The sequence below is a fragment of the Gracilinanus agilis genome, chromosome 4, assembly GCF_016433145.1.
Source record: "Gracilinanus agilis isolate LMUSP501 chromosome 4, AgileGrace, whole genome shotgun sequence".
Taxonomy (NCBI): Eukaryota; Metazoa; Chordata; class Mammalia; order Didelphimorphia; family Didelphidae; genus Gracilinanus; species Gracilinanus agilis.
This window is the reverse complement of record NC_058133.1, coordinates 413,979,256-414,002,425: the sequence shown is the minus strand read 5'-3', so window position 1 is coordinate 414,002,425 and position 23,170 is coordinate 413,979,256. Positions and strand designations below refer to the sequence as shown.

The window sequence follows — 23,170 nt, the reverse complement described above, 5'->3', positions numbered from 1 at the left end:
GTGTTCCAATAAAGCTTTCTTTGTGGACAATGATATCTGAATTTTGTTTTTCACTTGTCACAAAATATCCTTCTTTTGATTTAGAACTATTTAAATATAAAACCATTTTTGCTTGAAAGTCATATAAAAATAGATGTCATGTTGAACTTGACCATTGAGTCTTTGTTTGCCCATCCCTACTCTAAAGCAGCATTTATAAAGGGAAGCTAGGCATGTAGGAGTTCCCTATATTCATAAAAACATATGACTTTGGAGTAAAAAACTAGCAACAATAATTAGCTTTTAGGATCATAAAGTAAAGGTAACCCTATTATGTAGAGCTATTCCTAAATGTACACAAACTATTTAACCCAAGAAAGTGCATGTGTGTGCACAGATGAGAGGAAGAGGAGGAGGAAAAAGGGGAGGAAGAAAATGAGAAGGAGGAGGAGAAGAAGCAGAAGGAAAAAGAGGAGAAGGAGGAGGAAGAGAATTAAGTTTATAAAAAAGAACAAATTAAATCAGAAGAAATAGATAATTACCTACATAAGTAAAAAATTCCAAATTTAACAACACTTAAAAGAAATGTTAATCCAAATTTGAAAATGAAATCAACTGAGTCATAAAGAACTTCTAAATAGAGGGTACAGAGTTATAGGAGAATTCAAACTGTTGTTGTTTAGTCATTTTGATCATACTCTAATCATGCCACTGTGCCATTTGGCTGTCCCAATCAAACATTAAAAATTAATCAAGAACTGTAATAGACAAATTATTCTCAAAAAGTAAGAAAGAAGATACCCTACCAGTCTTCTTTTATGTGACCAAAAAATGGTACTATCTAAAAGAGGGAAGGATAAAGAAAAGAAAGAGAACTGAACCAATGTCATCAGTGAATACTGATAGCAACATTTAAATAATATCTTACAGACAAAAACTGCAGCAACAAATTTATTCTAATATCAATTTTTCACTTTAACTAAGTTTGATTTATTCCTAGAATATGAAGTTAGTCCAATGTTAGAAAAATAATTATTCTTATTAAAAACAACTAAGACTACATAGTAAGACTACATATTAAAAACAACTAAAACTGCAATAGATGTTGAGAAATCATGGTGGGTCATCACACATAACTGTGGGCATACTCTAAGGATCAGTATTATGGCTTTCTCTCCCCTCCACCCCCTCTCTTTCTCATTCCCTTTTTCTCTCTCTGTCCCCTACTCTTCCCCCACCTCCTGGTTACCAAGTCTTGTCATTTCTACTTCCACAAGTTCTCTTCCATGTGCCTTCTATCTACTCACCTAGATGCCACTCTGTTTTAAAAGGCTTTTATCACTTCTAACTTGGTCATCATTTTCCTTTCCTCAAGTCTTTCCCCTGACCAGATCATCATCCCAAAATCTGAAAAAGTGATTTTCCTAAAGCACAGAGTTTGACCATATCACTAATCTTTTCAATAAACTTTTTAGTGATCCTTCTTTTGCCTCTAGAATCAAATATCAACTTCTCTTTGTCATTTGAAGCCCTTCAAAACTTAATTCCAAGCTACCTTTTGAGCCTGCTTATACCTTCTTCTTCTTCCCATACACTAAGGTCAAGTCAAACAGGCCTTCTTATTCTTGTCCATCTAAGACACTTCATCTCTAGGTCTTTCAATTACTATCTCCCATGCTTGAAATAAACTTCTTCTACACCTTAAAATAATTTCCTTCAAAACTAACAATATCTCCTTGTGGTCTTTCCTGATTTTGGTAACTCCTAGAAAATACATGTAAATTGGCTGCTTAAAAAGTACAACTTGGTCATTTATCCTAAAAGCTCTGAAAAGTGCAGCCACAAAAGGACCATTTTAATATAATAAAAGCCTTTATAACTGAAATAAAAAACTAGCATTATTTGCAATGGGGAAAATGTAGAAGTTTTATAAATAAATATTGAAATAATTGTTAATATTTGTTGTGATTTTTTTCTTGTACACATTTTATTTCTGAATCATCTATTGCAAAACAGGTATTGCAGTTAAAGTAGATAAAATTTTCTGGCAGTTTGGGCCTAGATTTGCTTCTGCCTTTTCTTTTAAAATTTTTTCTTTTATTTACTTATTTTTAATAAAATTATATTTGTCATGATTTTTAAATCCTAGTGAATTAATAATGCAAGATAAAGAAATTAAAGGCATAAATATTTGCAAGTGGGAGACAAAATTTTTCCTATTTGCATATGACATTCTGATTTACTTAGAAAACCCCAGAGGATGAATAAACTAAGCCCATTTAAAAGCTATAATAAAGTTGCATTATAAAAAAGAAATTTAAAAATTCATATTTCCATATAAAAATTCAGGAAGAAATAATAGAGAAAGATAATTTCATTCAAAATTGCTATAAAATTTTTTAAATCTGAGACTCAATTTACCATGATATACTCAAGACATATATACACATATATATGTACATACACATACACACACAAATATACATATATATGAACACTTTAAAGAAACAAATCAATGTGACTATGATGAAAAGGGAAGTTATGCTGAGGAAAAAATCCTTACATTGAATATTTCTAATAATTGTCTGATAACCTAAGATACATAAAAAACTAACAGAAATGCTTAAGATTGACACCTGCTGCCAAATGGATCAAAGGATAGGGACACAATGTTTTCAAAATAAGAACTACAAATAATAACTTTGACAGAGAAAAACACATCACAACAACTCTGAGGTCTTACCTAAAAATCTTCCAAAAGGTAAATGACAAAAGATGGAAAGATTCAATGCTGGAGGAACTGTGAGAAAACAGTCACATTCAAATACTTTTTTTAGAGCTATGAATTGGTTCAACCACTTTGGAAAGCAATTTGAAATTATGCCAACAAGGTAACTAATATGTCTCTTTTCAGTGTTTTTAATGTTAGACATATGCTTTAAGGATCTTTAAGCTATAAGGAAAGGTTCCATGTATAGCAAAATATTCATAACAGCATTTTCACCCCCCCCATGAGAAACAAAAACTGAAAAACATGGTAGGCACTGGCTGATTGGCAAATGGCAAAACATATGTGGTACATTCAAGTAATAGAATATTGTTGAACTATAAGAAAGGATAAATATAAAAAAATTCTGCCAAGCAAGGTGAAGCTTCTATGAATGGATAAAGAATGAAGTAGGCAGAGATAGGAAAAGATATAAACAATGGGGCCACAACAATGTAAACAAAAAGAATAATAAAATAAAATAATGCATGAAATTATAATGACCAGGCTTGGAGACATTTTTTTAAAAATGTACTTCCATCCATTCGTTGCAAAGGTAGGGGAACTTTGCATATAGTAGAATATTGCTTATACTATCAGGCATGTTAGTTGTATTTGTTGATTTTCCCAAACTGTTTCCCTCCCCCACACACACACACCTCTTTCTTTCTAAATCCTTTTGATTTATTTACTTTTAAAAAGGGATGACTTTGATAGTAGGAGAGAGAAGAGAGATATATTAGAAATTAATACAATGTAAAAATAAAAGATATCAATCTTTAAATAAGTAAGCTCCTCATCTTCCTCAATTTCATTCTCTATTTGAACATCCCTGAGTACCCTTCATGCTATGGAATTACATTATAAAAGGTTATTCAGTACTTCAGAAACTAACTTTGGATGAAGTGCAAAATAAACTTGCTTCATTAATAAATACTCAATTGTTGAATGAATAATTTTATACACAGTTTTTATTTTATAATTTTTAAAAACAGGATAATTCTTCATATTTTCCATTTTGAACTTCCCTTGAATTGATTCTACTCCTCAGAAATACAGTTTTTAAAGAGCCTCATTTCACCTCCCTCTCAAATTTCCCAGGGTAGCTTAGTGGCATCCAGAGAATGAAATAAATGCTCTTCCCTCCTTTTCCTCCTTTGGAAGAATGTGTGCTACCTTCAATAGACAGAAACAGTCTCACATGAGCAGGGACTCAAGGAATACCAAATGATCATTTCCCTTAGCACCTGTCTCTAGAACTCTGACTTTGGTTTGCCCAAATGGCCTCCTGATCTCAATTATCCATTTAGTTTTAAGTTTTATTGATCCCTTTTTTAAAATATCACAGTCGTTTGCAGATATACTCTCTGTAACCACTATCTACCACCACCAAATGAACGTTCCTGCATAAAAAATAAAAGCAATTATTGACCCAGAATGACCCAGAAAGTGCATCTGACAGTTTAGGCAATACTCTCACCTAAGAATCTCTTAACTCTCCAATGAAAGAAACATTTCTTTATCTCTTATTCAGGACCCAAACTGGTTATTACACTTACACATGATTCATTTTAGTATTTTTTGTTTGTATTATTATAGCTATGTATATTGTTTTCCAGTTATGCTTAATTTATTGTGTCAGTTCAAAAATTCTTTCTGTTTCTCTGAATTTCTCATATTCAACATTTCTGAGGACTAAATAACATTCCATTACATCAGTATATGAAAATTTGTCCAATGCCTAGCATAGTATCTGGCACATAGCATGTGATAATTAAATCCTTATTGCTTGATTGATAGATTTAGCTATTCTCCATTCATATAGCACACTTTGTTTCTTTGTTTTGCTACAGCAAAAATTATCATTATATGTATTTTGAAGTACATTGGACCTTTTTTCTGTCTTTGACCTCTTGGGGGGATATAAGTAGAAGAGAGATTTCTGAGCTTTTGTTTCAAGTTGCTGCCAGGGAGCTAGGTACTGTGGTTCCCCTCTCTGCAATGGTCCTAGTAAGAAAGAATCACAGCACTTAAGAATAGAAGTGGGAAGTGCTGTCCCTCACAACATAAAGACAATGATTGAAATTGCATACATTTTGACATACTTATTATTGCCTCTGCAAGGGAGAGGAGAATTGGTATAATTAATAAACCGATGCCTTCGAAGATTAATATTTTCCTTTCTATTAATGCAGAGAGCCTAAGGGAAAACAAATCAGTCATGCCAAACTAGGAATGAGAACTTCATTCCAGATCTCAGGACCCCATAACCATAACACTGAATGATAGTTTTAACTTGTAATAAGCAAAGGAAATAAACATCTTGACTTTACTTCATTCAAGCCAACCAGACGTCGTGATAATGGGAAAATGGCTATACAAGATGAGCTCATAATATTGCCAGTGTTTCAAAGTCTAGAATCTTCTTTTTGCTAATCTAGTGTGTGTGCTAAACTCTTTGATGATTTCCCTGGTTGGTGCTGATGAGCCAAATGTTCTTACTTTCATAATCACATATTTTAGAAACTTCTTTTGGGGAGACAAATTAAAAGTAATAGTTTAGGAGCAAGGGGTCATTCCCAATATGTAAGTGCTGAGGATGAAGCAGGTGCAAATCTTCAAACTGAACCTCTCTCTTGCCAGAAAATGAGAAAGATAAAATTAAAATGGACAATATATAACAAATCTGGCAAATCAGCATGAAGCTATATCCAAAAGGAACAGATGCCTATCTAAATCAGCACAGACTGGATATCACCTTGAAAAATTCATGAAGTGAGGTACAGATGCACCCCGACTAACTTGGTTCATCGTTTCCAAGAAAACAGGATGTTAGACAAAATAATGCTACGGGAAAGTCTATAGGAATGTAGCTGAGGGAAACCAGCCGGGAGGGTGGATGGTGCTGACCTGAATTCAGCAGAGTGGTTCAGGGGTAAGCACTGAGTACTCGTGGTTGGGACAGAGGTTGGACTAGGAGAGACATGGATGGGGAGACGAGAGAAACCAAGGACAGATGAGTAGGGAACCAGAGCATCAGTGCTAAGTTGAGTAGCTCTTCCTCTGAAGTCATAGTGGGGAATTGGAAATGTACTCATAGAGTCATAATACTTTAATGACCACATTTTGAAACAGTGATCAGGAAAGTGTGTTACAGAGTCTGCTTGTATAGAAGGAATGGCTGCTTCCCTCGATTGTTAAGAGACCTAAAATAAATGACTACTCTTCTAATATGAACTAGAGTGGACTTAGCTCTGTTCAAAAGAGGTAAAATGAAGGTGATGAGAGGACAGAGCAGGACTTAGTTGTCTCTGAATAGCATGCTAATATACATTAAGATGTTCTTAAACTAGCTTTTGCCTACTATCATATTTAGCCCATATTTTAGATAGATCAATTCAATTAATGTTCTCTAAAAAAAAAAAACAATCCCTCATTTTTGTCATAGAATCAATACTAAGCAATAACTACAAGGCATAAGAATAAGAAGGGCTAGCAAACAGTGACTTGCCCAGGATCACATAGCTAGGGAATATCTGGGGCCAGATTTCAATCCAGGATCCCCTGTCTTTAGCTCTGACTTTCTATTCACAGAGCCACCTAGCTGCCCCATTAATTTTCATTTGATATATAGGAAAAAAGATATAGAAAATATTAAATACTAATATGGAGTTAATTAAAATATTTAAAAAATTCAAATAACCTCCTAAATAACATTAATTCTTTAGCTGAGATAACAGCTTTTACTCTTATGGAGATATATATCAAATATATTATTTATAGACTGAATTTTAGGACTTGTCAAGAAAACTCTTGATTTTGAAAAAATGACCTACCTCTTTCCAAGTACTTTTGGGGGGGGGGTTATCCAATAGGAGACTCGCAAAGATTAGCTTGATTTGTTTATTAACCAAACCAAATTTTCCCAAAGCTCCTATACTAATTTATATCATGACTTCAATTAGACATTTAGGCCGACTCCTCCTTTTTTACTACAATTTTGCTCCTTTGCAATCTCTAGTTTCATATTCACTGTACAAGGCAAGCACAAATTAGTATTTGTTTCAATATGGTACAAACTTGGAAAGACAGTATACCGGAGGAGTGCATTTAAAGGACATTTCTAAATAAAACTTTGTTCAACTGCACATCCTTTCAATTTCTGAAAATTCTCTTTGTCATGGCATATACGTATTTATTTTGTGTTATTCTTCATGCATTATAGTAAAGATGTGAATCTTCCTGTAACTCCTGTTCTAAATTATTATAGTTGAATACGTGCCCAGTACAAGGGTGGAGTTGGTGGGAGTGGAAGAAACCTGTCTTTTTATCTTCTCCAATAAGGAGAGTGTAACAGACTAATGGGCTTTGAGTTGAGTAACATTCCTATGTATGATATTATACAAAGGGATTTAATTTCCAAACATGGGAAAATAGTTTCAAAATTTACCTGTCATACATATTGTCCTGACTCACATGTAAAGACAGTAAAGCCAATGGAAATGGATGACCCAAACAATTATCAAATATGTTTCCAGGACTGTTTTGGGAAGATACCAAAATTCTGATCCTACCCATAGTGGTAGCTAGTCAAGAGATTAGGGGTTTTCTTTCACAGCTCTGACTGTGTCATTTTCCTATTTAATAAATTCCAGCTACTCCATATTTCCTGAAGAACCACATATAAACTTCGGTTTGTGAATTACGACCTTCACAACCTGTCCCCAAACCCTCTTTCCAGGCTTATTATACATTTCTCCTCATCCTGTCCTAAAACTGACTTTTTTTTTACTCACTCTATCACTTGTGTCTAGACCTTTGCCCTGGTTGTTCCTTATATCTGAAATTCACATCATACTAACCTTGACTTTTTTTTTAACACTTCATTCAATTATTTATTTGTTACATTAAAGTTCCCAGGTATCTCCCTCTCTCCCCTCTCCTCCTCACATGAGGGAAGGTATCATTTTACACACCCCAAAATTTATATATAAAAAAGCACTGCTCGATGTCACCTCATCCCCATTTGATAAACTCCAGTGATTCCCCTTTACTTCCAAGATCAAATATAAAATCATTTGTTTGGTTTTTAAAAATCTTCAAACCCTGATCCCTTTCTACCTTCACCTTTTACCTCTTGGAAGGATCTTAGAATTCTGAGTTCCTTATAACATTTAACCCAAATACCACTTTCTATATTCCTCCAGCTCCTAGTAGCCACTTCTAAATACCTATTTTTACTTAATTTGTTCATATATAGTTGTTTTCATATTGTCTTTCTCATTAAATTGTGAGGTCTTTGAGTATAGGGAAAATCTGTGTCTTTCTTTGTTTCCCTGGCACTTAGTGTAGTATCTGGCACATAGTAGATGTTTAATAAATACTTGTTGACTTGACTCAGAGATCATTATATATGTATTTAATTTTGATGAACTTACATATGCCAAGCACAGGGGCTAGGAGTGTTGTATTTTTGTCATTGTTTTGCCAGCTCCTGGCACAGTGCCTAATACATAGTGAGAGCTTAATAAATGCTAATTTATTTTACACTGTATTCATGAGCTTTTTATCACAGCCATATAGAGCCTTAGAATCTTCTGCTATAAACCTGAAAAGAATTCTACACATAATTCTTTTACATTAAAAAAAAAAAGATCACGGATTGAAAGTTTAATGAAATAAGTGTTGTTGAAGAATCTTGTCATTTGAATATTTTTATCTTTAATGCCTCAGGAAACCGCCCCCAAAGGTAAACTTTAAGTAAAAATGCTCATATATCTAGAAAACATTACTTTCCAGTAAAAAATGAACTTGTTATCAGGAAAAAGAATATTATTTGAAAGGCAGAAGAAATGCTCTCTCGGCTACAACAACCTGTTTTTCTCCTAAGGCAGAAACTTATTACTATTCCATTCTTACAAGTAAAAGATGTTTCTGTCGTCCAAGAGTATTTCCTGCAGGCAGAGTCCAGGAACTTGCCTCATGATGGGGAGGGCTATGGAAAGAGCTGCATTAGCAACACTGGCCAGAGACTGTGGTGAAGAGGACATTCTGCTTGTCAAATCAGTCTCTGCTTTTTGATTGGATGACCAGTGTTTCCTCTGAGAGCTAAGGGCAATGTAGAGAGAGGCTTTGGCTCCATTGGGCAATCCACAAATATTTCTCAGAATTTGTTAGTGCTGATGGTGCCAGCAATGTAGAAGGAGACAGTCCCTTGGAAACTGGATGGTCTTACTGAACAGGCAATTTAGATGGTTTCCTCAAAAATGGCATTTGCCTTCCAACCACTATAAATTTTATTTCTGTAGCAGCTAGGAGATCCCACAAGAAAAGAGACATCATGAACACTTTTGCTTCTGTTTCCTCCTATATTTTTCCATCATGAGCATTTAGACAACTTGGAGAGAAGGGATACATTTCTAGTCTATGCAGAGAAAATATTTTGTGTTTGCCAGTGCCAAAGTACACCAAACGATGAAAGGCTAGTATTAAGAGGTAAGTTGAAGAGGGATTTGACTAACTCAAAATTATTTTTCTTCTTTTCCTGATTAATTTCACATGGATTCTCTTTCTCCTATGCTTTCTTCATATTAACACATGTAAGCATGGGGTGGAAACCACTTCATTTGACTCTGTAACCTTGACTAGGTGCCAAAACTTTTTTAATGTTTCAAGAAGATATATAGGCCCTGTTCATATTCAGGTCTGATTATTTGATCCAGTCAAAATGTCTTTTCATCCAGTCGAGAAACCAGAGCAAAGTGAGATAGTTTCAACCCCCCTCTTACATACAAATACACATACAGACACACAAAATGAATGTACTCCTTTGTTCATACCTCACAAAGACTCCTAAAGCCTCAGTTTTCAAAGAAATGTAGATACAGTAAATGCTTATAACTCATTGTTGAAGGATATATAGAAAACCTCAGAATTGTGAGCAGGATAAGCATAACAAAAAAAGTGAAACTCATATAAAATTATACTTGAGTATATTTACCAAGAAAGGTAGTATAGTTCAATAGAAAGCCTAATGTCTTTAGAATTAGAGGTTCCAAATTTTAATCTTGCCTCTGTTAATATTAACTGTGTGACTTTGGCTAAGTTACTTAACTTGTCTGGGTCTCACTTCAATTTTAAGATGAGGAAATTGGACTGGCTGCCCGCTAAGGTCCCCTTCTAGAATGAAAAGCTAGGATTCTATGAAAATTATGAACTGGAGAGTCAAGTTCATGATGAGTGGTTGCTGGGGAATATATCAGACAAAAACTGTCTAAATGGGTACAAGGGAAAGAAAAAGGAAAGCAGTGCAAATGTCTTATAAATCAATAAATATTTCAACAAACATTTATACCTACTGTGTGCTTGGTGCTGGGCTAGGTACTATATAACCCCTACCCTCAAGGAACTTGCAGAGGAGAGAGAGAGAGAGAGAGAGAGAGAGAGAGAGAGAGAGAGAGAGAGAGAGAGAGAGAGAGAGAGAGAGAGACCTTTACATGCTGTAATTTCTGTGTTATTAAAACTCATTTCAGTGACTAAAAGTGAGATGAGAGGGCAAACTCTTCCATCTTATGGCCGTGTAAATATATCTAAGAGGAGGTAAAAAGGAAACAAGCAGCTGACTGAAATCCAAAGGAAATTCTATTTGCTCCTGAAGTGGATCCTTTTAGGTCAATTTAGTCCAACAAGGATTTGATACACAACTGCATATACAAGACACTGTGCCAGATCCAGTAGGTACAAGTATAATATAATAAACTATTCTTTGCCCACAGGAGATCACATTCAAAGAGACAGCAGTTTCCATAAAGAATGCAAACTTGGTTAAGAGGACCAGAGTTTCCATCTGCCTCTCACATTTCCTCCTCCCTAAACAATTGTAAGGACTTCTTTCAAGTGGAGGGGACAACTAGACTTAACATCAGTGTTCAAAGCAGTATCCCAGCCTGTAAGAGTGGGAAAACCCTTGACTTCCTGAAAAACATGGTTAGAGTTTCAAAGTAGGACATCTGCATGACAATTCCCTTAAAATAAAGAATCAAGGAAATACCGTGGGTTTTCAAAACTACCAAATTCATAAGGATTTTTGAAAGAAAAGCAGAAAACTCAGCATAATGTCCATCATCTAGCTCACTGATGTACTTCAGCCTGAATGAAATTGTAGCCTGTAGTCCTAAAATGCTAGGAAGGGCATGATCTCCATATAAACCAGGTACACAGAGAATAAAAGAGAATAATAGAAAACAAGTAAGTCCAATTCCATATTATTCTTTTTTTTAAGCATGGCATTATAGAAGCCCATACTCAGTCACTAATTGTTCATTTTGGAAAATGGGCTCTACTTATGTTCCGACCTACAATTTCAATTGGAATCAAGTATTCCCAATGAGGAAACTCTCTCTACCAACGTAGACCAGCAATTATTCTGTACTTTACAGTCTTAGAGAGCTGTCTAGTATCCTACAGCCATTATGTTTAAGAGGCAGAAATTGAACTCGGGACTTCCTGATTCAGAATATAGCTCCCTATCCATTATGTTGTACTGTAGACCATCAGAGGTATTTATGGTCAGTATGAGTCAGAATAGTTAGGTCTGAAGCATGTATTCATAAACCTCTCAATAACACTTGGTTTGCATCTATTTGACATACTTGCAACATATTTAAATGTTCCATGATATAATCTCATTCTGTAATCCCTTTTCTATATTTTATGGAGAGTTGATGACTATGAAAAATTCACAAAATTTGAGATTTATATGAAATGAAGGAGAGCAAAACTAGAAGAGAAATAAATGAAATGACTGGAGGTAAAGGTTATTTTTAAGTATAAGGGAAAGAATTTTTTTAGAAGCAAGTTGAAATTAAATAATTTTTTAAAATAAATGAAGGTCTTGGTAAAGAGATTCACTGTTGTTCAATTATTTTCAATAGTGTCCAATTCTTCATGACCCTATTTTGGGTTTTCTCGGTAGAGATATTAGAGTGGTATGCCATTTCCTTCTTTAGCTCTTTTTTACAGTGACTTGCCCAGGGTCACATAGCTAGTAAGTGTTAGGAGGCCAAATTTGAGCTTAGGAAGATGAGTTTTTCTAACTCCAGATCCAGCCCTCTCTACATTGTACCACTTTGCTGACCCTGGTGAAGAGATCATGAAATAAAATTCTTTCTTTATGGCAGAGAAGTGAGTAGGATACTTACCAGGACATAATATTCTCTACATTGTCAGGTGCTTCTGAGTCAAATGCTTTTGTTCAACAATTTTTCTTTTTTCACAAGAATAGGTTTGACCTGAGATGGGATCAATATGATATAAAGACTAAAGACACTAATAAAATGAATCTTAAAAGTTAAAAAAGAGAGATGTACAGAAGACAATGTACATAATAGAATGTAAATATAAACCTGTGGCATGTCACTGCAAAAAATCCAAAATTGAGCTGGAGTTGGCAGGGTAATAAAGAAAGAATTTCTTTTGATGTTTTGAGTTTTTTAGCAATACTAAAGGGGGGAAAGGAGAAAGAAAGAAGAGACAAGGCATCTATTTGGGAAAGATAGGATGAAAACAATCAATTATGGAGAGAAAGCTAAGTTGCTTATTTCTCATTTAGTTTCTTATTTTCTTTGCCAAAGAGAATGACCTTTTGACTGGACAGGATAGAACAAAAATAGTAAATAGTGAACTGATATTCAAGGTAAACAAGAAAATAGGAAAAGAGTATTTAGCTCTCGTTATTGAGTTCAAGTCTCTTAGTTCAGATGAAATACATCGTAAGGTACTGAATAAATTTGCAGATGTGTTTGCTGAGTCAGTGATCTGTGAATGAACATGAAGAATAAGAAAGTTCCTGTAGGATTAGAAAAAAAGGCAAATGTACCCCTTCTCAAAAATGGAAAAGAATGGAGAAAAAGAATCATATGTTAGTGAACTTGCCTTTTATTCTCATCAAGATTCTAAAACATGGTATTAAAGGGCTAGCTAGTGACTCCAGAAAAGGAAGGTCCTGGGTTCAAATCTGACATTAGTCACTTAACTAGTTGTGTGACTCTGATTGCCTTAGTTCTTGCTCTCCCTATAAAATGGGCTGGAAAAGAAAAGAGCAAACCATTCCAGTATTCTTGCCTAGAAAACCTCAAAAGGGGTCATGAAGAATTGAGCATGGCTTACCTAGATACACTACAGATCAATAAGATAGTGGCAATCTAGAATAGTGGAAATAACCATAACAATGGAAATCAGAGAAGAAGAGTTTTAGTTCTGGCTCTTCCATTAATTATATGAACTCGAGGAAATTATTTAAATTCTCTAGGCTTCATTTTCCTAACCTGTAAAAAAATAATGGTAGACTAGTCTAGATAATGCTATCAGTTCTCAAATGCAAAGATATAATTGTTGTTCTTTGAAAGGGTGTCCATAAGAATAAATATAAGATACTATATACATGGCTGCCACAGCCCACTGATGCACTGGATCTCTGATCAGCTCCTACTCTAGCACCCTTAGATTTCTCTGTCTATTTTACAAAGCTCTCCTGGGAAGAAAAAATAACTGACTGTGATTTCTTCTTAGTTTTCCAAATCAGAATTCAGTATGGCATGCTTTATAGGTCATTGTAGAAAAAGCTGTGTAGGAACAAAGAAAAGAATTTTGACTCTCACTTCTCCATCTCGACTCTCCCATGCCTTTTCTGTCTAAGAAGAGAGGTGCAGAACAAGACAAAAATTTTCAGGTATAGCTAATCATTGATGACTTCCAACAAGGGGAAGTTTTTAAAAGAGCATGGTAACAATAAAAAGGATATACTTTATTCCCTCTCCTTCAATTGTTCTTCAAGTTTGCTATTTTGTGAATGTTTGGCTTAATAAGCTAGTAATACCTATACTACAGATTTGGTCTATACCTTAAAATGCTTAATCAGTTCAGCATCCCATAATGTAATTATGTTGAATATATATTATATCTAGCATATCATTGCTTTTATATTTTTTCTATCATGACCCTTTTGAATTTGCATTATCAACCCTTTAGTCAGTACCTATATATAATCCTGTTACAGATAATATGTATTTACAGTCAGTATTTAGTGTGATAATTTTGTTTAATATATAAAATATAAAATAGTTAATATAAAATGTTTAATAATTTTGAAAGTTGTTGGACAAAAGCTTCAATTTCAATTCAATTCAATAAACATTTATTAAGCACCCACTTGCTAAGGACTGGGAAACAAGAAAAAATTTTTAAAAAAGAGACTATACATGGTCAGAAATGTGAAGACTGACTTATACATGTCATTTATATAATCAAAGGCTTTATTTACAAAAGAAATGAATGGCTCCTCAAATTCTGTCACCTGGGCAGCACACTCACACAGAGATATGAGACAAAAAAAAGATAAAAGCTAATGCTAATAATTATTTTTGTTACAAAGAAGAGAGTAATATGTGTTTGTGTTTAGGGATTGCATATAGAGAAATATAAATACAATTTTTTTATTGACCAAATGTTTACATAAAAAAGTATTAAGCGAATCCTTTGGACATCTGGTAAGTGGAGAACTAGCTGCTGTTTCAAGATCTAGACAGAAATAAATTTCTAAAGATTGGCAGAAGGAGAAGGTCTTTCCTTTTACAAGGTTCTTCAGATCCCGACTAAAATTTCTTCTTTTACAAGAAACCTTTCCTATCTTCCTTAAGCCTGTGCCTTTTCCTTCTGAGAAGATTCTAATTTATTCTGTATATATCTTGTTTGTAACCTAGTTGTCTGCACATTGTCTCCCCTATTAGACTTCTTTAAGGGCAGGGTCTGTTTTTGCTTTGTATCCCCAGTGCTTAACACACAGTGCCTGGCGCATAGCAGACGATTAATAAATGCTTGTTGACTTGACCACAAAGTTGTGATGCACGAAGACTTTAAGACATTCTATAGATATAACCATCAGCTTCTTGAGCAGGCTCCCATGTTCACCTGGGAGCTACAACTAAAAATGAATTATCTAACATTATAAAGAGAATGTGTAACTAAGCTTTTTCACAACAAGTATAAATCCATCTGCCTATGAGGACTCCAGGGCCCTGGGCATGTGTAGACAATTGATGTCTGGGATGCAGTCTAGCAAGCTGAAATATAATGAAGTAAGCATGGTTGATGGGAGATAGAGAGAGACACAAGGGATTGCAGATTCCAGCATGGTCTTTTGATTGCTGAAAAAGAGCATCTGCAGACTGAACAGGACACCCAGAGACATAATGAGATGGCTCTTTGGAAGAACAATTGTTCTGATGTCCATGAAGTAAACAGGTAGTTTTTTCTAGCAGTTATTAGAGCAGCAATCCAAAACTCCAACATTTATTGACAATGTGGGCAAAGCTGCACTTCCTACATTGCTCTCAACATTTTATTTATTGTCTCCTCTGCAAGTCTATAAGCACCGCAAGGGCTGGTACTACTTCATTTTTTATTTAGTGTCCCCAGAGTTAACCAGAATACCTAAAAGATAGCAGGACGTAATACATTTTTTGTTGACTGGGTCATTTAACAATACGTTTATGTAGCAATTTGACATGAGCAGCAGATAGAAAGATGTCAAAACTTCATTACTCTAAATTGTGACCGAAAAAACCGTAAAGGCACAAAGATGATGACGATGGGGGTGATAATGACTTATAAAAAATTGTATGATTCTTATTTACAATGTATTCTAAAGTTTGTAAAATTCAGTTGATACCTTATCTCATGAATTTTTCCGTAGCATAAGTAATACATGCATTGTTTCACAACATGATGAACAGGGAAATATGTATTATATGATATTATCTGTACAACCTATATCATTGCCTGCCTTCTTAGGGAAGGGAGAGGTGTAGGAGGGAAAGAAAAAGAATGAGACAGATTCTTGGATATAGCTAATATGAGAATTTGTTTCTCTTTGATAAGCATAGTTATTATAATTGATTATGTATTTTTAAAAAATCATATGTATTTATATTATTGTTGTGTTACATATTATACTATGCTATTTATCTTTAAAATGGTAACAAAAAAGAGTAGGGAAAAGTATTGAACTTGTACCTTCATTGATACAGGGCAAGGGTTCTTTAAGTATCGTCCAGGAAATCCTGGGGGTCTTTAAGATACTTTTGTGGGATTCATGAGGCCAAAACTCTTTTCTTAGTAATATTAAGACATTTTCATTTTTAATATATCAACTATTGTTAGATATACCTACATCAACAAAAACTCTTTCAGGTCCTCAATAATTTTTAAGAGTGCAAAGAAGGATCCCAAGACCAGAAAGGATGAGAATAAATGGTATAGGGAAGTCCCCAAATGAGAAAATTCTCCCTTTTCAAAGCATGCAGGTATCTTAATTTTTGTACATTATTGTATAAGAGGGCAACTTATAGCCTCCTGAGGGCAGCTAAGTGGAACAGTGAATAGAGTGCCAGAGCTGTAGTCAGGAAGGCTCATTTTCCTGATTTTAAATTTGGCCTCAGACACTGTATAACCCTGGGCAAGTCACTTAACCCCGTTTGTCTCAGTCCTTCATTTGTAAGATGAATTGGAGAGGAAAATGGCAAACTACTGCAGCATCTTTGCCAAGAAAACCCCAAATGGGGCCACAGAGAGTCAGACATGACTGAAAAAACTACTAAACAACAAAATAGACTTAGAGAACTGCCTGGGGCTTAGAAATGTTAAGGGACTTGCCAGGTCACACAGCCAGAATGTCAGAGGCTATACTTGTATCTAATTCTTCTTGGCTTCATGGTCAGCTCTCTATCCAATATACCATGCTTAAGAAACCCTTACACTTTAATACTTCTAGAATCTTTGTCTTTAGCAATGGGGGTACTCAAACTAATTAAGTTTGTCATTCTTCTACAAATAAGAGAAAGATATCTAAAAGTTGCTCTGGCTAAAAAAAGTCATCTTAATTGTGACCAGCCCGATAAGACTCTCTGACTTGGCCAGGTTGATCCTTGGAAAATTGATAGGCAGCTCATCTCTGAGCCTACACTAGACCACTTTTTAGGTCGGTAAAAATCTACTAGAGCTTCTGCTCCGCTGGAATAATTGCCATCTCCAAACTTCAAGGAAACAGTGGCAGAGCCTAGCTAAGGATAGGGTAATGGTCCTATTTGTGGAGGTCTACAGCAACGCTCCCCTCAATATTAATGGGGAAAGGGGCCAATATATAGTTTTTGGGTTTGAGGAGTGAGCTGGGGCAGAGGGACATCTATTTCTAGGAGGCCAGAAACAGTCAGAAAGATTATCGCCTTTCCCCTGTCATGCAATGCATGTTCACAAGGAACCTGATGAAATGAATCAGTCGTAGACAATCTGTTTCTGAGTTGGGGGTTTATACATACCAGACCAGCTCGCTCACAACAGAGGGTCTGTTGAAATAGAATTCTGAATGTTCTAAAGGAAACAGAGAGATTCATAGAAGCTTAGAGCTGCAAGGAATCTCAGAGTCCAACCCTCCAGGAAACTAGAGAGGGAAAACAAAGAGATTTTAGTGGTTTGGACACAAGAAAAGTTAAAACTTATTCGAATTAAGCTGAGGGTGATTCATCATCTGAATAAGAGACCACATGGCCGTGGAGGCAGAAAACTTCACGAAAATATGCTGGCTTAGTGATCAGTATGATCTGGATACCTGATAACTTTCTTTAAAAGTCTGTTTTTGGTCATTAGCTTCTTATGAAAACTGGAATAAGCACATCAAAAACTATAAAAGGAATAAAACAAAAAAAAATAGTTTTTGGCTTTCCTGAAGTATTCATGAACAAAGGCTGATACGAGAAGGGCAGGCTACATGAACCAGTGTGAAGTAGCCAGAGTACTCACCTGTCCAGCAATAGGTTAGGAGCAAACAAAAGTTTTCCTGGATGTTCCATGGAGCGCCAAACAAGGCCAATCATGAGGATCTCTAACCAGGCACATTCTAGAAGATGGACCTGATCATGGAGTGTCAAATCCACAAAACCTGAAATAAAATAAGAGTCGAGAATATATTAAAATTGGTGGTTTTCATTTAGTGCTCCAATCATGCTTCTAGAGTAGAATATAAGTTTCCATTGGTCTGGGTGAAATGGGATTGCCTCACTTTTTTTGGTATCCTTAGCACCTGACAGTCTCTAGCACATAACAGGAACATAAAAGTGCTTTTAAGTCCTTTTTAAAAATCTCATTCTATTTTGCCAGTCTTCTTACACTTTATAAGCTCTATGCTGGCCCAATCCCCATCACATATACATGCAAATATATTAAAATCAGTGACACTAGCATCTTTTCTGTTCCTGTGGGTCCTTTTGCTCATTGTCTCACATGCCTGAAATGCTCTCCTTTCTCATCTCTTCCTTCTATATTCCCTGACTTTCTTAAAGTTTCAGTCAAAAGTCTCATCTTCTATATAAACCTCTTCAGTTTCTCCCCCTTCTACTCCTCTCCTCCTTCCATTTTCAGATTCCAATGCAATTTAATTATCATTTATTAAGTATTTGATAACCCAGCATACTAGGTAGAGGGCAAGGCACTATGGATAGAAAGCAAAACAAAGGCAAAAAAGGAAAATTGGTTGAATCTGGTATCAACCCATTGTTATTGATGACAAAATATAATTAACATAATTAAGCTTTTTTGTGTCATAATCTCCTTTGACAGTCTGCGGAAGCCTATGGTTCATGTCATTGAAAATGTTTTTAAATGTATAAAATAAGATGCATAGGAATACAAAGGTAATCATTTTTATTGAAGTACAGTGATCAAAAATATTTTTAAAGTTAATAAGTTAAGATATTTATTGTAAAATCTGGACTATACACAGGGATTTGGAGATCAGTCAGAGTTTGATAAAAAGACAACTCAAGGGGACAGCTAGGTAGCTCAGTGGATTGAGAACCAGGACCAGAGACAGGAGGTCCTGGGTTCAAAGCTGACCTCAGACACTCTCTAGCTGTGTGACCCTGGGCAAGTCACTTAGCCCTTCTGCCTAGCCCTTACTACTCTTCTGCCTTTAATACCCAGTATTAATCCCAAGGCAGAAAGTAAAGGTTTAAAACAAATTTTTTTAAATGACAACATTTCTTAAGTATCTATTGTGTGTTAGGTACTATGCTAAGTGTTGGAAGTACAAATAAAGAACAAAATTGTCCTTATTCTCAAGTAGCTCTCATTCTAATGGTGAAAACAACATATAAATGACTATGTACAAACAAGATATGGACAGGATGTGTTGGAGATAGTCTTTGAGGGAAGGAACTAGCCTTATGGGAGAGTGAGGAAGGCTTCTTATGGAAGGTGGGATTTTAGTTGTAACTTAAAGGATGTCAGGGAATTGAGGAGGTGGATTTGAAAGAGAGCATTCCAGGAATGAGGAATAGACAGCGAAAATGCTCAGAATTGGGAAATGTAGTGTCATGTCTGAGGAATAACCAGTGGACCAATGTCACTGAGTCACAGAGTACATGAAGGGATATATTGTATAAAAAGACTAAAAAGGAGGTCACCAGTTTACAAAACACTTTAAAAGTCAAATAAAGAATTTTATATTGCATCCTTGAGGAAACAACATGTCATTGGAGTTTATTGAAAGGGGTGAGGTGGTATAACTTGGTCAGACTTTGCTTTAGAAAAGATCTATTTGCTAACTATATGGAGGAGGAATTGAAGAGGGGAGAGACTTGAGGCAGGGAGACCTACCAGAAAACTATTAAAATAGTTCAGGCATGAGATGATAAATGCCTGAAAGAGAGTAGCAGACATGTTAGAAGAGAGGTATGTGTGTATATGTGTCAGAGGGGTCATAGATGAGAGATGCTATAAAGATAAAATTGGTAGATATTGGCAACAGATAGAATATAAAGGTGAGAGAGAGTGAAGAATTAAGATAGCACCTGGCTACCTGGGTAACTGAGCATCGGATGGTGGTTTCCTTGTTTATAATAAGGAAGTTAGGAAAAGGGGAAAGTTTGGGGAATATAAGATAAAAAGTTCAATTTTGGACATATTAAGTTTAAGATGTCTATGTGACACTCAGTTCAAGACATTCAATAAACTATTAGAAGAGTGAGACTAGAACTGAGGGGAAAAGTTAGTTCTCAACTAGTTGAGAACTCTCTGATGCATTGAAAGGACTCTTGCATCCACTGGAATTTATGAAATGAACAAACTAGATAGTAGAGAAAGAAAAGAGGAAAAAATCTACGAAAAAGACTTAGGGGCCCTCCATGAACAGTGGGTAAAAATTTGATAAAGATCCAAGTAAAGCAGTCTGAGGAGTAGTCAGACAGAAGGAGAAACAGCAGAGAACAGTGTCATAAAACCTAGAAAGAGGGTATTATGGAGAAGTGGGTTATTAACAGAATCAAAGGCTACAGAGAGGTCGATATAAAAATGATAAATAAGAGGAAATCATTAAATTTGGCCATTAAGAAATCATTAGTCAGGGCATCTAGGTATCTCAGTGGATAAAGAGGTGGACCAGGAGATGGGAAGTCCTGGATTAAAATATGGCCTTAGACACTTCCTGGCTATGTGATCCGCAGCAAGTCATTTAACTTAAATGCCTACCCTTTATCACTTTTCTGCCTTGGGACCAATACTTACCATCCATCATAGGGCAAAAGATAATGGTTGGGGGGAGGCACAGGGAGGGGTGAGAGAAAGAGAAAGAGACAGACAGACAGACAGACAGGGACACAAAGGCACAGAGAACACTGGTAACTTTGGAGAGACTATTTTTGGTTAAATGATAAAGTCGGAAGCCAGACTACAGAAAGTTAGAAAGAATATGAAAGGAAAGGAAATAGAAGTGCCAATTATAAGTGGCCTTCTCAAGGAGTGTGGCCACAAAAAGAAGATATGGGATAACAGTAGAGATTTAGCCACAAAAGGAAGAAGAAATGTAAGATAATATAGCAGGGATGGACAGATTAAATTAATTCTTCCTCTCAAGGAACTTACTCTAATACTTCATGTCAGAGGTGAAAATAATACAAATATATGGAAAAGTCCATAACTCACCCCTCATACCCCAATAAAAGGTAAATAGGGGACTTGTGGATTGTGAGAAGCAAAATAGATAGGGTAAATGCTGGGTAGATAAAACCATAAAGACAACAATTACGATGCACCTGAAGAATAAGTGCCTTAAAGAAATCAGGCAACAGTTGGATCATAAGTTCAGAGCTAGAAAGGAAGGTCTTTAGAGGTCATTTATTGCAATCCTTTGATATTACAAATAAAGAAATTGAGGATCAATCAATCAATGAACATTTATTAAGGGCATATTAGGCTAGAGGCAATGAAGTAATGCTAACAGTTTGCATCGCTAACATGGGAAGTTCTTGTCCATGTCATCACATGTTAGCCACAAAAGGCTTACCCAATGTGCCAGAGGTCTTCTTTACTTTCTCTTAACATCTGGAGGATATCTGATCTATTTGTTATCTCTTTCTCTTGTCATATAACCAATACTTCTTTTTTTGATTATACATGTCCCTAATGACATCCTTTACTCCAGTTCTTGGAAGTTCTTTATTATATGTCACAGCCTGCTCACACTCACCACACCCTTATCACTCCGTTTCTCCATGTATGATACTCATTTTAAATTCTTTGGACACTAGTGTTCCACAACTCACAGCAACATAAAAACATTGGTAAAAATATTGGTATTAAAAATAGGGACCTTTGTCTCTGAAAGAAGTTATGGGAGTCATTAAAGGAGCTTTGCAATTTTCTGAAGGCAGTCCAACTCACTCTCTTCCTTCTATATATTCTGGACCCAGCTTGGTTCATTTGTATTATCTGTCCATATGTTAAAAAAAACAACCAAAGGAAAAAACTGGAAGTTTTATGCATCACCCGAGCAGCAGGTAGTCAAACACAGTTATCTTTGTAGTATTTGTCAAGAAATCCTGAATGATTCTGGTGTATGAATGGGAGACACCTTGTTGAAAGAGAGCATTTTAAAGTAGTATTGTGCTCTTCTGAGTTGAATGCCTTTTCATAACTGTAATCTCTATGTCATTCTGTTATAGAATGTAAAGATGCATTCTACAGTGGAATATATCTTGTGAATGCTTACTTTTTCTCTACTAATGACCTTGATGTGTGCATTCATTATTCCCATAAAGCATTTATATAGATAGGAAAGGAAGTATAAAGGACAAAAGTTGGAGTTCTCTCAGTGGTCTTTTTCTGTTATGATTAAGATCTGAGAGCTTCCCCATCCCCTTTGCATATGGCCATGATTCAGATACCATTGTGTCACCTCTAATACTGATCTCCTCTATGTACTTTTGATATAATCCAAATGCTTTTTCCATCTTTGTATGTGTATATTGTTTCAATCTCATCCAAAACTGTGAAATTAGAATTCAAGTGCAGTAGCAATAGTATATTTGATGTTGAAAAAACATTATAATAAAGAAAAATATTCACAAGTTGTTTTTTTCTTTCATTTTTCTTATTTGTTCTTCCATTTTTATCCCTAAAAGCCTTTGGGAAGACTTTTTCTAATTTGGTCTCTTATTACCAAGGCTTCTTAAAATTGGTTTTATTCTCCATTACTTCTCTGTGTTATGAGGCAATACTACTCATAATTGTCCATCATCCTTTCCCATAAAAATTTTCAAATGAGTTTACATTGCAACCTAGTGTTGTTTTTGGTTGCCATATCTCTCTACTTGGCAAATATGTCAAGTGATTGCTGTCTAAGGTGCTTTTTAGACTCTTGCTCTCTTTGCTATGGCAATGGATTTATATTAAACTTCTTGATGAAATTATTATTAAAGTTTGTGCTATATCCTTTATTATTTTCCATTATCAATCAATAACATTTGAAGATATCATAATTGAGTTGCTTCTATTGCATTCCATACCTCTTTTTTAAAAATTTCATTCTTTCTTCTATTTTTGAAGTAATTTTGATCTGTACTCTAACAAGACTGTGGTCTGATTATATACAGATAATTGTTTCAGGAATGACTTTTAAATCTATTTTGTCTTTTGCACTTGTCATGTCTACCTCCTGATAATTGTTTAGCCTAGAAATCTTTGACTTCTCACAATCTTTATTCCCAAGTCATTCTTTCCAATAAATTTCTTGCCATTTTCATCTATTCCTACCTTTATACTAATGTTGCTAAGTATCAAAGTATATTCTGATTTTACTTGGAGAGTCATTTGTAGTTCTTTATATTATGTTGGTGCAAAAAAAGTTGTTTTTAAAGTGATCCTGTTTTAAAATACTTATCACGGGCATAGAAATGCATGATGACCAAATGTTCCATGAAATTAGTTTTTACTGCCTTTGGATGCAATAAGTAATTCCATCAATTCTTTCATTTGCCTATTCAAAGACAATCCTGAGTCATACTTCCCATGAGCCACACCTCTCTTTCTTCTGGTTTT

The 23,170-nt window shown here is 35.2% G+C and overlaps 1 protein-coding gene across 4 annotated transcripts in view; it reads right to left on the bottom strand.

The window, feature by feature from the left end:
- ESR1 (estrogen receptor 1) overlaps positions 1-23,170 on the bottom strand; it is a 327,238-nt gene that overhangs the window by 62,269 nt on the left and 241,799 nt on the right. For all 4 annotated transcript variants that reach the window (XM_044671713.1, XM_044671712.1, XM_044671714.1 and 1 more), the window contains one exon: positions 17,600-17,738. In XM_044671713.1, coding sequence (XP_044527648.1) covers positions 17,600-17,738 — 139 coding nt within the window. The remainder of the gene's footprint in view (positions 1-17,599; positions 17,739-23,170) is intronic.